The following is a 15164-nucleotide window of genomic DNA, read 5'->3' as shown; positions in this document are numbered from 1 at the left end:
TAACACACATTGCATTTGACTGGAAATACGATTTCAGGTTGAGATATTTAAACAAAGAGTTGTTTAAGGGGAAGATACATAAACACTCTCAATGAAGCTAATCATTTCCAAACCATAAAATATCTTGTTTTGAACTTGTTTGCTGAATGTTAACATTAATGCTTATTTGACCTTTGTTTTTTGTTTGTTTGTTTTGTTTTTTCTTTCTTTCTTTTTAAAAAAAAAAAAAACAGATAACTTTGTGGTAGATTCCAGTTCTTGTGTGCGTGCCTGCCCTAGTTCCAAGATGGAAGTAGAAGAAAATGGGATTAAAATGTGTAAACCTTGCACTGACATTTGCCCAAAAGGTGAGTGGTAGCTCAGATTATTTAGTTAGAACTGGGCCTATATAACAAGGTTTTTAATTCGCTTTTAAGTGGACCAACTTTTTAATATAAACCCACTCTCACAACCAAAACCTGCCCACACATGCTTTCCATAATTTTGGACAGTCACTCAAAATATGAACTTTTATAACACTGTATATTATTGAGTTTGAATTATATCTGCTAAAATGGTCCAGAAAAAAATTCAGGTGTGACACTGATAGGAACTCACTTACATGTTATTCTGTCAATAGGAAATCTTAAAAGTTTTGTAAAAAAACAAGAGTTCACATGGTTATGTTGGCATCACAACACATATTAGTTGCTTGGCACTGTATACAAATTTATCTGCTAAGCATAAAAAGTGATGCATAGGGACCTGAAATTTACTCTCCAGATCTTAAAAATATATTTTGAAAGATGAGATCTATGAAATGACAGGAAACTTTAACATAAGTTTAAAGTAAATATATCAGATAATTCATGCCATAGAATTCTAGTGGAGGACGGAATCTCTTCCAGCTGTGTGTAGTCTAATTCCTCACCAGAATGAAACCTAAATTAAGCCAGATGAAAATATAGTCTAAATCTCAGGAATGTTGTTAAACTTTTCAAGGTATCAGGGAGTGCCTTAGAAAAGGACAAACTCCAGACTTACTTTAGATGGTCTTTTCTCTCTTCCTCTCTCTTTCTTCCTTATCCCCTCTCTCTATTTCTCTATACACCACCCCACGTACCCCCCCACATAAAAATTGTTTTGTTTGGTTGTTTAAATTAGAAGCTTCAGAAAGCACATTCAATTTAAGCATAAATATTTGAATGGCCCTTGATTTTGGTTATAATTCACATCATTAGACTCTTTATTTACATATATTCTCCATTAGACCACTGTTTTTAAAATTGCAGGTTGTAGAGCATTAGTATGTAAGCCATGAAATTATTTTACTAAAGTTACCAGCATTTCAAAATCATTAAAAATGATATTTTCAAATAAAGTAGAAAATAGATAATTATATGTTGTTAGGAGGAGTATTGATTGATAAAATTTCTGTTAAACTTATGTATGTGTTGTGTGTGTATACTGGGTCTTGATATAAAATGTAATTTCTATGATGAGTCATGGTCATTCGATTTTAATGCAGGGACAAGTTTTTAAAGCAGAACCAGTAGTGAATGTTGAATGAATGAATAATTATGTTACTTTTTAGAAAACAAAATTTGTAATATATTTTTATATGTTGCAATTAAAAATACTCTGCTATTTTATAATGAAGATGCAATGATTTATTGGCCAAAAATAAGTTTCTCAGTCCCCTAACTCTGAGTCTTGTTTCTACAGCTTGTGATGGCATTGGCACAGGATCATTGATGTCAGCTCAAACTGTGGATTCCAGTAACATTGACAAATTCATAAACTGTACCAAGATCAATGGGAATTTGATCTTTCTAGTCACTGGTATTCACGGGTCAGTATTACATTTTTGTGCAAGCTATTTTACAAATGTAGAGGAAACTTAAGAGATTCTTTAGTTTTGTTTATTTGATTCTTCAGGAACCTGAAGAGTTTCACCTTTCATTAATGCTCCTCAAAACAAAAGCAAGGGCCTGATTTCACCAGCAATGACAGTATAATATAGTATAATGACATTATAGCATAATGAAAGTATAGTGACATTCCAAAATACCAGTTTTGCAATGTGCTCAAATTTTAGTTTGGTGACTATTTAAGGTTGAAAATATAAATTTGTATTTAAACTAAATTATGTTTTAGGATATTCTCCTCAAATCCAAAGTTTTCAACAAGCTTGACTTATTTTTAGATATGTTTAGAGGAAAATTCATTCAAACTTCTAACTGATTAGGTTGAGAAAACATGAATTAATATCCTTTAAAAAGTCTCACATAAAACTAATCAGTAAGTTGAAATTCCCCTGAGCTTCTTCCAGAAATTCTTTGTCCTGATGTATTATTTTTGTCTTTTTTCCCTTAAGTTGGGAAGTTAGCACCACTGTGAGATATGCTGCTAAATGAGTTTCATTTTGTTAATAAAAATGATAACGTGATTTATCTGGGCCCCTTCATTACAGAACCCCCTGCTGGTTTTAACTGGAAAACAAACGTGTTTGTATTCTTTGAATGTCAGTATTTTAACATTGTATGTTATCTGTTTGTCTATATTACTACTTAATCCCTAAATATTAGCGCTGCAGGCTACAGATAAAGAATATCTCTCATACGTTTCAATTCAAAATCTTACTCTGAACATATATCAGATCATTTCTAAAAGCATACTAATTTAACACAATATGAATAAATATGTCCAAATAGGAATGGCAAGAACAATAGAACAAAGTGTTTCTTTTCATTCAAATCAACTATTTGCACTATTGCTAAATATTTGTTTATTTTAATAGGTAGCTTTTAATATGGTCCCATGTTAGATAGCATAATAGTATGTGTGTAGTTGCCACCCCATAGTTGTTGTATCTGTCTTAAGAATTTTTTTTTTTCTTACCTTTTAAAATGTATAGATTTGGTTATTCTCAGCCCATATTCCTACATGGCAACAATTTGTTGGAACTAGGTAGCCATATTAATCAGTTATCACACTGTTAATAAAGACACACCCAAGACTGGGTAATTTACAAAGAAAAAAGAGGTTTGGTGGACTCACAGTCCCACATGGCTGGGGAGGCCTCACAATTATGATGGAAGGCAAAGGAGGAAAAAGGCATGTCATACACAGTGGCAGGCAAGAGACGGTTTGTGTAGGGGAGCTCCCCTGTAGAAAACCATCAGATCTCGTGAGACTTATTCACTATCATGAGAACAGCGCGGGAAAGACCCACCCCCATGATTCAGTTACCTCCCACTGGGTCCCTCCCACAACATGTGGGAATTGTAGGAGCTACAATTCAATGTGATATTTTGATGAGGACACAGCCAAAGCACATCAGTAGCACTAGTCATTTTGAGGTGGGACACACTTAATCAACTTTACCATAGTCCGCACTGGCCTTCCGAATCCATTTACGTTGCTGTCTTACCCTCCTTGCCCCATTGCATAGGACACCTGGTACAATATTTAGGTGCTGCTTCATGGTTTAATGCATCTACGACATTTAATAAAGCAATATACCCACAATTTGACTATATTTAAAACCAAATATCATATGAATGTAAGATTACATTATGCTGATAATGTCTTCTGAGAAATAAGAAGATAGAGCCACTTTGACTCACATTGCCTGCTTTCACCTGGAAATAATAAATGCATTAGCCTCAAGCCTTTCACTGTGGGGAATGATTTGAAATCATATTCACATGAATCGCATTAAACAAGTGGTTTTTATCCTTATCGGGCCCAACATTCCGCTTTTATATATTAAAAATTGCCACTTTTCAATATATATATATATTGAATATATATTCAATATATATATATATATATTTAATTATTATAATTCTTTAGTTGTAATTTTTAAAAAATACAAAAAAAAAGTAAGGTACAATAAAATAAGTATTGTTAGGGGAATGCCCAGTTTCCAATTATATAAAAGTTTGAATTTGTGAAAAATGAGATTAGAAGGCATTTTTGTGTAAGAAGTACCAGGAAATAAAAAGCAGAGGAACAACTGACCACTGGAAGAGAAAACCACTAGCCAGACACATTGTCATATGACAAAAGAAAGAGGGAAATGACTTTCATTGAAATTGGAGTAAATTGCTTCTCAACGTTTTGGCTAAGATCAAGTGAAATTGGAGCAACATGACTAGGGAATTATACCTGGCCAGAGTATGACCAAGCATGAAGTTTGCACATATGAGGTCCTAAATGTCTAGTAGGACATTTTTAAGGTTGTATAAAACACGACACAATCCTTTGATTTAAGAGACAATTAACAACCTTGTGATAACCCCTGTAAACTACAGGATCCCCCAGTCTCTGTTACAACTGAAACAGCTCTACAGATGTGCCAACTTCCTGTTAGTGGTGTGATGCTGCCCCCATTGAGAAACACTGCAAGAATTTTGTGGCAGTAGAAAGATTGCAGACCACCAAAAGTGACCTGCCAAGGCTAAAATTCTTACAGATAAAACATGGGTAGGAAGGTTTCAAAAATATTTTATCTAGTAAGGTTCAGATTATTTTAGTCTTGGTTCATCATAGAACATAATTATTAAAACTCTAGATTTCTACTAGTTATAAATTGACTATATATATAATATGTAGCCATATATATATATGTATATATTTACCTCTGGCCCAGAGTGGAGGAATGTTTAATAAATAAATGTAATAAAAAATGGAAACAGGTAGTCGAATGAATAAAAATGCATCAGGCAGTAAGGAGCATGCAATTCCAAGTTTATTGGAAGAATGCTACGTTAGACTAACCCAGACTTCTAAGGAGAAAAATATTGCTCATTCATCCAGGTGAAAAATTATTTATCGAAAATCAACTTACATGGATTAGAATTAGAAAAGTAAACCAAGTTTGTCTTAAGCATAAACTTAGGAAATGTGAGTTGGGATTTCTTCTTGGACAATTGGATCCAGAGCAGATTGGAATGTGATTTGTATCTCCACCATGGAGGGTTTGCGTTGAGTTGGGTGGCTTTCTCTCACCTCAAACACTAGGTTTCCTCCAATAAAAAACTTGAGAAATGGATTAACATTAAATACCTATTTCCTATGATTATTGTGGTGATTAAAAACAAAAGTTGTTTTGAATTGCTCAGCCCAGTGCCTGGCATATTGTAAAACCTTAACAAATGGTATCAAATAGAAGGTTGGAAGTGTGGGGAAGGAGAGAAAGATAGTGAGAGAGAGAGAGAGAGAGAGAGAGAGAGAGAGAGAGAAGAATGAGAACAGAGAGAAATGAAAATCAATAAAAAACAAAACAGGAGGAGAAAAAGACAGTGCAAAAGAAAAATCGCAGTGTCTATGTCTCATTTATAGCACAACATGTTGTGCAACAAATGTTAATTTTATAGACTTGATTGTAGTCTTATATAGACTTTTGGAAACCAAATAAAGGCAAAATTTTCCTTACGATGGGTCATGATTCTTAGTTCAGATGAATATTTTTCCTTAATGATAGCACTTATACCTGGAATATTTCAAATTATAATTATAATTGGGTCTCAAGCATAATTTATAAGGTATTTTCCAGGACAAACATATAAATGAATTATGATGTATTCTTTATTCTCACTGTCATGCCAGCATGAAACATATATTCTGAAGCCTTTCTCTTTCATCTGAGGAAAGTATGGCTATACAGTTAATTCAGTAGACTTAGACATGTTATATATGTGTAGATACAAGTACGGTCATGAATGTAATTTGTGTGTGTGTGTTTGTGTGTGTAAGAACAGAGATATTTTAAAGGTGAACAATACAGAGTATTATAAGCAGAAAACTTGCAATGAATTAAAGAAATGTTTTACCTCACTTAATTTCCATTACCCATAATATTTTACTAACTAGCTCTTAATAAGATCGTATGGTTTGATTAAAATAGCTGAGATTTTTTAACTAATAAAATGCAAAAATAACAATTTAATGAGGTTGTTATGCTTTTTAAAAATAAGTTGCTCCATACAAGATATTTACTGGCAATTTATCAATTAAAATTTTAATATATAATTGGGCTCAAGAAAGTTAATTGGCAAGTTTAGTTTATAGTACAATAGTACCATTGCCAGAAATAGTAGTAGGCACTCATTTTCTTATTTAGGATAGGAACTGCAGGAAAGCTTAGTGCTTAGGGTTATCATTAGGAAAACTTTTCCTTCATGTTTTGTTATGTTTTACACTGTTGATGGGGATTAGAGTGCTTAGAGTGTGCTTAGAGTAACAAAATACTCACCAAATAAGCATGTTTATGCTGTGTCACAATGAGACACTGGCAAGAAAGGGTTTACATGGTAGACTGCAATGGTGATAGACAGTGGAAGAGAAATAATAAGCTTGATGATAAAACAAAGTGATTTCAGTGGAAATGAAAATATGTTTCTCTCTCTTTCTCCTGAGCTTTATTTTGGATCACCAAACACAATGACAGGGTAGACATAACGTTCTTTTGCATGGCTCTGAATTTAGTTAGGAAAGTTAACTGTTTTAAAGTACTGTGTATTTCGAGTGGCTACAGGATGCAACTCCCAAGACATACTTTGAAGTCAGTGAGTGGAATTCTGTCAACTTATTTTACAAGAGTCCTGAATCTCTAAAATTAACTGTATAAAATATCTGTGGTCCATTGGGCTTCATGTTAACATTCCAGAATTCATTTCATTCCCGGTAACATAGAGTGTTCTCAGTAAAGGTTTGGACTGACCCCATTATTGTGTGCTTGCCCTGAATTTTGAGTCTTTCTCAATAAAGCCAGAATATTTGATTATATGACCTGAGCTGTTCTATACACTGCTTTTCATCAAAGAACAAATGTTGAAAGCTCATTCTTGTACTGCAGAGCTGATATTTCCTCTGTATACAAAATTCTTTGCACATTAAAAAGTGAAGGCAAGAGTTTTCCTACATGATACACTTCATTTTTGGCTTCATATTCATCGAAAGCATAGTTATTTGTTCCATATATCTTTGCTTGTAAATAGAGAAAGTTTGCTAGAACATTTAATTGAGACTTTAAGCTTTTGTGAGATATTAATATGACATTGAGAAAATTTTAATCAATAGTTTATGTGTGAATTATAGGGAAACACATTTTTAGTGTTTCTCCAACCTCAGCAATATCCAGTATTTGAGCCTAGTATAAAGCACTCCATGTTAAACTAGCATTACAGTGTATTGATTGCACTTCTTAGTTTGAAACAGTAATTTAATCAAGCAAATTTTTTTTAAAGATGTGGAATGGTTTGCAGTAGAGAAGAATATGCTGATGAACAAAGTTCAGAAAGCCAGTACAAGGTGGTTCCAGAGATCAAGGTTGCTGGAACTGATACTCTTTTCAGGACTTGAATGCTGGCATGAATAAATGCCAATGGATTCAGACACAAGTCCCCAGGACATAGGCCATATGCCTATCTGTTTGTCAGGGGGTTATGGAGCATGTTGATTGATAGCCCTATTAAGGCTACTTATAGTGGAGCACTAGTGGTTATTCACCACACCGAAAAGGAACGTTCTCAGAGACCAGTAAAAGAAGAGATGTCTACAGTAAGAATAAAATTTGTTTGACTGCTACAGGTGGATACATACTTCTAAAAAAGCCTAAGATCACTGTTCTTAGAAGCTTTGATCTGTCTTGAAGAAGCAGCCAATGGATAAAATTTAATCTCTCTGTAAATGATATATATTAATATGAGGTCTCTACCTAGGATAGTATGAAATGTCTTTTAATGTAATAAAATTTTAAAACTTACTGTGGATTTCTTTAAAAAAAAAAAAAAAACTGGAAGTCTTGCTTGAATTCATATACGTGGAAGAGAATAGTCCCCGTGTTATAAACGTGAATATGAATAAGCTAGATAGGAACAAGATGATTCTAAGTAATCTGTATGAAGAGATACTTTTGGACAATGTCATAAATATTATGAAAATTTACGAGTAGATAAATGTAGAGCTACAGAAAAAAAAAATGTCGATTTTATCTGTGCTTGTTTCTATCCTTCTTATGAATTCCAGGTACTGTTAGCAATGTATACTTCTTTGAGGAGCAGAAATACCAGTTGTTCTCACTATAATATAATTTAATTTCTAGACTAGATATATTCTTCCCAATCAATAATAAACTTTTAAAACAAAGCAATAGAAAATGGTTCATACATGAACTTGCTATCTTTGGGAATTTCATCAGAATAGTTCAATCTGAATAATCTTATAGATCTAGAATAGGCTTTGATGAAAATCTCATATTTTGTGACATCAAAAATGTCCACAAAACACCTATTATTCCTCCTCCACATCTAGCACAGATGAATTTAGACATGCATTGATAACGCCCCTATTGCTAATTAAAATTAAATTTGAATAAAATAACTACTGTCACATTTCTCATATTTTCACTCCTTTATTAAAATTTAAATTTGGCTACTTTTCTTCTTGATTTTCTAGGGACCCTTACAATGCAATTGAAGCCATAGACCCAGAGAAACTGAATGTCTTTCGGACAGTCAGAGAGATAACAGGTAATTTTTAAAACTGCAACTGTTGTGCTATGGACAACATAATTAAAAAAAAAAAAAAAATCCATGAGATAGGCTGGGCACAGTGGCTCACGCCTGTAATCCCAGCACTTTGAGAAGTCAAAGCGGGTGGATCATGAGATCAGGAGATTGAGACCATCCTGGCCAACATGGTGAAACCCTGTCTCTACTAAAAACACAGAAATTAGCTAGGTGTGATGGTGCATGCCTATAATCTCAGCCACTCAGGAGGCTGGGGCAGGAGAACTGCTTGAACCCAGGAGGTGGAGATTGCAGTGAGCCAAGATCACGCCGCTGCACTCCACCCTGGCAATAGAGTGAGACGCCATCTCAAAATAACAACAAAAAAGAAAACAAACAAAAAAAAAGTTACATAAGATTGTATTCAGCAACTAATTTTCAAAGCAGATTTTAGTTTGTAAAAACTCATATTATTTTTAAAGACGGTATTAGCTTTTATGCATATTTTGAAAGCCCATGGAATTACAAAATGAGTATCTTTGAAAGTCTGACATTACAACTCTTGCAAGTGTCAACTGATCTTTGAACCCATGTTTTTCTGTTTACTTTTTCAAAAGAAGTACTCTTGAACATGGATAACATGTAGCATTTATTTAACACATATATATTAAGCCTGTAATGTGTTCAACATTGTCTTAGTAGGTAATATGGGGCCCATAGATATGAATCAGACATGGACTTACCGTAAAATAATGCAAAATCTAATGAGAAAGGTTAGATATGTATATAAATGTCTTAGAATACAAGGGTGATACTGATATCGTAAGCATACAGATGAAGAGGTAAAAGATTTCAAATAAATTGAAACTATATTTTTCTCTTTATCTAGTTAGACTACATTCTTGCATTTATAAGAATAAATCAAATTGAGTCATTGAAACTTTTCAACATATACAGTTTTATTGGGTAAGAGACTCAATCTTGGAAGAATACATATATAATAGAGTGCTTCAAAAATAGAAATGTTCACTACCCCTTTCTCACTTCCCACCTTTCAACATGTTTTCACCGTATTTGAAGAAAAATCAGCACTAATACTAAGACAATGATATTCTGATTTATTTTTACTACTCTTCATTTGTAGGTTTCCTGAACATACAGTCATGGCCACCAAACATGACTGATTTCAGTGTTTTTTCTAACCTAGTGACCATTGGTGGAAGAGTACTCTATAGGTAAGTGGATATGTTTAAAATTGCGGGTCTCACAGATTTCAAGAGGAGCATCGTCTGGGCATTAAGTCAAAACCATCACTCTTATTGATTTACTGATTCTGGGGGGAAATCATGCTTCCATCCTTGTTTCCAAAGATAAGCTCATTGAAAATACCTCCAATGATGGTATGAAGTATTACAGAATACATAGTTTGATTTTTCAATTGTCTGTCACTCAAAATAATATTAGTATTTTGCAAGTATGGGGTGCAAGATATGAACAATTAATGAAACTTTCTTTTTTATCAGATGTTATCATAATTAAAAGATAAGAGTTGTGTGACTTGGTAATGACTCGGGTGTATAGGATACAAATGCTGTTGTGCCAGGAGGTTCTGTTCTTGTCTCTGGTGCTATAATTTGAACTACACATCACAGGGCTGGTCCACCATTCTACATGTACTGCTGCTTAATAAATGGACAAAAATTTCAGGTTTAGAAGGCCATTGATAAAATTATAATGTCAATAATTTAAATTCACATTATAAGAGTAAATAACAGATTTCTTCAATGTCATCTGTATGATGTTCTTATTTATGAGCAATTAAAAGTCAATTTACATAAGAATTTTTTTAATTTGTCTACTTAAGTTCAAAATGTCTACAAAATTAATATCATCATTGATTTTATAATAATGTTTTATAAAAAGTACATTGAATTTCACTATTAAAATTTAAAAGTTATATTTATAAGAGGTTTTAAAAATGTAAAGGAGAAAGGAGCTTAATAAGAAAGGATCGTCAAGAGATACAACCTATTAGAGTGCTATATGTAAACAACTTTTACTATCCATTGAATAAATATTATAAGCCAATCGAGACATTGTGCTAACATTGTAATCAACAACTCAAGATAGTTATGATGGGGACAAAATTTGAGAGAAAGAGTTACATCTTAGTCTTTATCATTGAGCATACACACACACAAACACACACACACACACATATTCTGACAACCATGGAAAATAATTCTAAATATTAACAGCAAAGAATATTTAAAACTAAAAATAAAAGTGGAAAGCATTCATCTCCAAAATGTAAAATAATATTCATTAACTGATTGAAATATGGGAAGCATGTTTATGCTTTAGATAATGGAAAAGTAAATAAGTAAAAAAAAGTAAAAAAGTAAACAATTACAATAATGTGGACTATATTAAAATAAAAGTAGTTTCTTTAATTTTTCAATCATCTGTCACTCAAAGTAATGTTAGTATTTTCCAAGTATGGAGTGCATGACGTGAGCAATTCTAAACAGGGTACTTGTTATTTATCTTTTAGAGACCTTTTCCCCAGATACCCAAGGCATCTGAGTTTGTTTACTTTTTCTAATTTTAGTTTAGTTTTATTCTTTACTTTTTACCGTCTCCTAACCTTACTTACACATGCCTCAATTATTACAGTTCTGGTGCCTGAGGTATAAATTAAAGCTAAATACCTATAATCATTTTCTGAAATTATTTAGACATACTCTGAAAGTATATCTATATGTCTAAATCTATTACATAAAGAGGAATTAATGTCTTACTTTGAGTAGATGAACGATTGTTTTATAAACACTTCTTTAGTGTTAATACAGGATTTCATCATTGAACAACGTAAGGTTAAGGCTTGGGATGGGAAGATGGTGAGCAGATATTTCGGTGGTAAATATATACACAGAAATAGAGATACACTGCCAATATGCATAACTGTAAGCAATGGAAATTTTACTTTGGGAGGTCAAATTATTACTTTAAAAACTGTATATAGCATGTAAAAATAAATATCATTCAAAACACAGATTTACTGATTCAGTCTCTGTTTATACTCCATTAATACTATTTTAAAAATAAAATGTGACAGCCTTATTTTACTCCAGAATGTGTCTCATGGTTCCATTTTCTCCCTTCCCCCTCCTTAGTGGCCTCTCCTTGCTTATCCTCAAGCAACAGGGCATCACCTCTCTACAGTTCCAGTCCCTGAAGGAAATCAGCGCAGGAAACATCTATATCACTGACAACAGCAACTTGTGTTATTATCATACCATTAACTGGACAACACTCTTCAGCACAATCAACCAAAGAATAGTAATCCGGGACAATAGAAAAGCTGAAAACTGTAGTAAGTACATTACTCAGACATTTAAAACATAGAGACTTAAATTTTTTCCCATTCTTCTTTGGACCAAAAAATTAAAAATAACATCAGGTCAGAATTGTTGCTTTGTTATCCCAACCCTTAAAAAGGAAGGTAGTTATTACAATTACCAATATGATATGAAATAATCAGAATAAGTGACATTCTACAACATATGGCATATTTATTTGCAAGATGTCTTACCTAATCTTAAGAACCCTCCTGTGGAGATTTGAATTCAGTATGTCTAAATGGAACCTGGGTATTTAAATTATTGGCATCCCAAGTAATTTCAAAGATCCAGTCAATTTGTGGAGATCACCCTATTGAATTCTCTGTTTGTTGTTTGGTTTCAGTGATTTTCATAACAGAATAACAGAGTTTTGCCATTTAGAGGTGGTAAGAAAAATGAAATTGTATTTTTCTAACATGTGTAAAAACTACTATTCAAGAAGTATATTGTTCAAGATGTTTTGTTGTTCAGAAAGAAAGTTTACTTTATTAATGCATTTATGTAGACATGTATTTATCATTTTTTCATCTGTTTTGCTACTTATTGATTCATTTAATAATTTCTCATTTACTCTGAAGCAAATAATGCTTTTGTAGGCACACGACTATGCCATTCCTATCTAATGCACTGATATTCCAATGATTTATGCTTAATTCTTCCCTGTTTTTCTACTGAATACTACTCTTTCCTACATCCTATGAGTGCCACTATTATGAGTACAATCATCTGACTTATTATGGTAAATACTGAATAAAATGACTCCTAACTCAAATGATCTGTTTGCAAATGAATATTCTTGTTGTGGGCACAAAATCAATCTGTTCTAAAAGGCAGAACCCTAGAAAATTCTGCTCTCAGAGTATTTTCTTACTTCTTTGATCTCTCCATTAAAGTAATCATAAGGGTATACATGAATAATGATTGAGTTTGTGTGTGTATGTGTGCGTGTGTGTGTGTGAATAAATTGAAGACTTTTTTAAAAGTTATCAACTCTTAAGAGACCAACATAATTTGTTTATTTTCAGTGAATTAATTGATTTATTAAGATCCCATCTTATTCCAGAAATAATCTAAGGCAGCTCAGTCTACCAATCTTCATAAAATATAATTTATGATTAATTCTCTTATATTTTAGCTCTTTTCAATCCTTAAAAATATTTCTAAATGAAGGAGATCTATCCCAACATGAGGTTCTTGCTAAGAGTGAACTTAAGTTCTTACTCATTCTTCTGTTCCACGTAGAATCACGAAAAATAAAATCTAATTGTGTATCAAAATATGCATGTTATATTGAATGATATTCATTATTTCATTTGGCCTATGTTATATCCTTGGTTTTACACATTACTGATTTCTAAAAGAAAATTTGCTTTGCTTTTTCCCTAATGCTTAAGCTTCTTATCCCACATCACAATATGTGTGTGTATATGCCCCGAAGTAGATGATTCATGTCAATAAGATAGAATCTTCTTCAATACCAATTGACGAATGTTTCCCTAAATCAGGGTTATACTCTTGTTTCCTTCGACATCCTTAAAAAAATTAGTACCACTACCTTTCAAAAATTTAGCTATGAATTCAAAATAATGTAAAGAAATATATAAAATAATCAGAAAAAAACACTCTTCCTCTTTGATGCACTTAATCAGTTTACAAATCCTACAAAAATTCATATTTCATGTAACTTTCTATACTCGAAAAGCAAATGGGAAGAAGAAAATGCAAAAAATAAATGTAGGGAAGCAAGATGAGAAAAAGGGATATTTCAGTAAATTATATAATGTTATTTCACACCTCTTTAAAATTTCTAAACATTTCAAATGACCAAAAGGGAGTGAATAATAATAATAATGATAATAACTAAAATATAAAATGCGTTTAAACTTTCAGTGTTATGCTTCTTGGATTGAGGTTGACTACTTTTCAGACCATAGCCATATTTTTTTTTTGTTCTGTGCACAAGAATTGACTTTGCAGTTTGGGGAAAAAAAAAATGAAGCAGTTAGGAGAAACATAGTTTTGTGGTGCTATAGTATCAAGCATATCGTTTTTCATTTTTAACATTTTAGAATAAATATATTTTGCATGGAATTCATTTATCAAAATTTGGACTTCAGACTCACAGCACACTGGATCCATAAAAATTCCATATGCCTCCATTTTCAGAAATATAATTACCCTGTAAACTTGACCTCAGAGATGCTGCTGATGTTTACGATCCCCAGTACTGTTTGTAATGGGAATGTCTAAATGCTTGCTTCATTTTAAATGCACTGTAAATGTTTCCTTTTTGGATATTCCATCTTGGTATATCATACACAGACAAGATGTACATGAGCATACACACATGTTCACTACAACACCTAAACATATATGCCTATACAGCATGAATGTCTGTATGCAGTTCCATATACAACACACATGCATATACACACACCTAGAAAACATATCCATGCATACACACCTTTACATGCCCACTTACATTTAAACACAGTTACTGTGAAATACTCTGATCTAAATCTAAGAGTTGGCTTATGAACTTAATGAAAAGGCAGTCCTTCATTTGTGATGGTGTTTTTCGGAGTTCAGCATGATTTAAAACAGTAATGACAATATTAAAAAAAGTTAACTCATCTATAAAGGGTAACAGTGGCTAGAGCAATCTTACTCTTTTAAGTCAAAAATTTCAAAGCTGGTTTGAAGAGATTGAGATTGAGGGAAACTCTGGGACATGAAAAGCTAGAATATTTTGGGCCTCTATCATTTATGTGGTTATGATAGTAACCAAATTGCAGTGTTAGGTGGAAGAAGTTTTAGAGTAGATTTATAAAAGCATTTGAAGTTTCTTAAAATATTTAAGCATAAATTTTTAACACTGAAATATAAACAGTGTAGAGATAAATATTACACCAGCCCTTCAGAATCCGAGTTATATTTGAACTTATGTATCTAAAGTCTTAAAAATATTTGTACAGATACTGTTAAACTCAACATGAATAAGAGAGAAATTCATTATTGATTTTCAAAATAAAAATATTTTTATTTTTCCAATTATAATAGGACCTTTTTCATTGTTCAAAATAAAACCAATCAAAAATATAGAAAAATATTTTTAAAACTACATTATATATAATTCTTGGTGAATGTATTTTTCATATATTTAGATAAGGATAGTGAAATATATATTTTCATATATGAATGGGATCATACCATTTCTATTTAAATACTATTCAGTCATCTATGTCTTGTACTTAATATACTA

General features: G+C 32.3%; 1 protein-coding gene across 4 annotated transcripts in view; it reads left to right on the top strand.

Moving 5' to 3' along the window:
- Positions 1–15164, top strand: part of ERBB4 (erb-b2 receptor tyrosine kinase 4) — a 1183012-nt gene that overhangs the window by 844385 nt on the left and 323463 nt on the right. For all 4 annotated transcript variants that reach the window (XM_030916910.1, XM_030916912.1, XM_030916913.1 and 1 more), the window contains exons 8-12: positions 234–347; positions 1705–1831; positions 8446–8519; positions 9643–9733; positions 11675–11874. In XM_030916910.1, the coding sequence (XP_030772770.1) occupies positions 234–347; positions 1705–1831; positions 8446–8519; positions 9643–9733; positions 11675–11874 (606 nt within the window). The remainder of the gene's footprint in view (positions 1–233; positions 348–1704; positions 1832–8445; positions 8520–9642; positions 9734–11674; positions 11875–15164) is intronic.

This window comes from Rhinopithecus roxellana, chromosome 14 (assembly GCF_007565055.1).
Source record: "Rhinopithecus roxellana isolate Shanxi Qingling chromosome 14, ASM756505v1, whole genome shotgun sequence".
Taxonomy (NCBI): domain Eukaryota; kingdom Metazoa; phylum Chordata; class Mammalia; order Primates; family Cercopithecidae; genus Rhinopithecus; species Rhinopithecus roxellana.
This window is presented reverse-complemented; position numbering and strand designations above follow the sequence as displayed.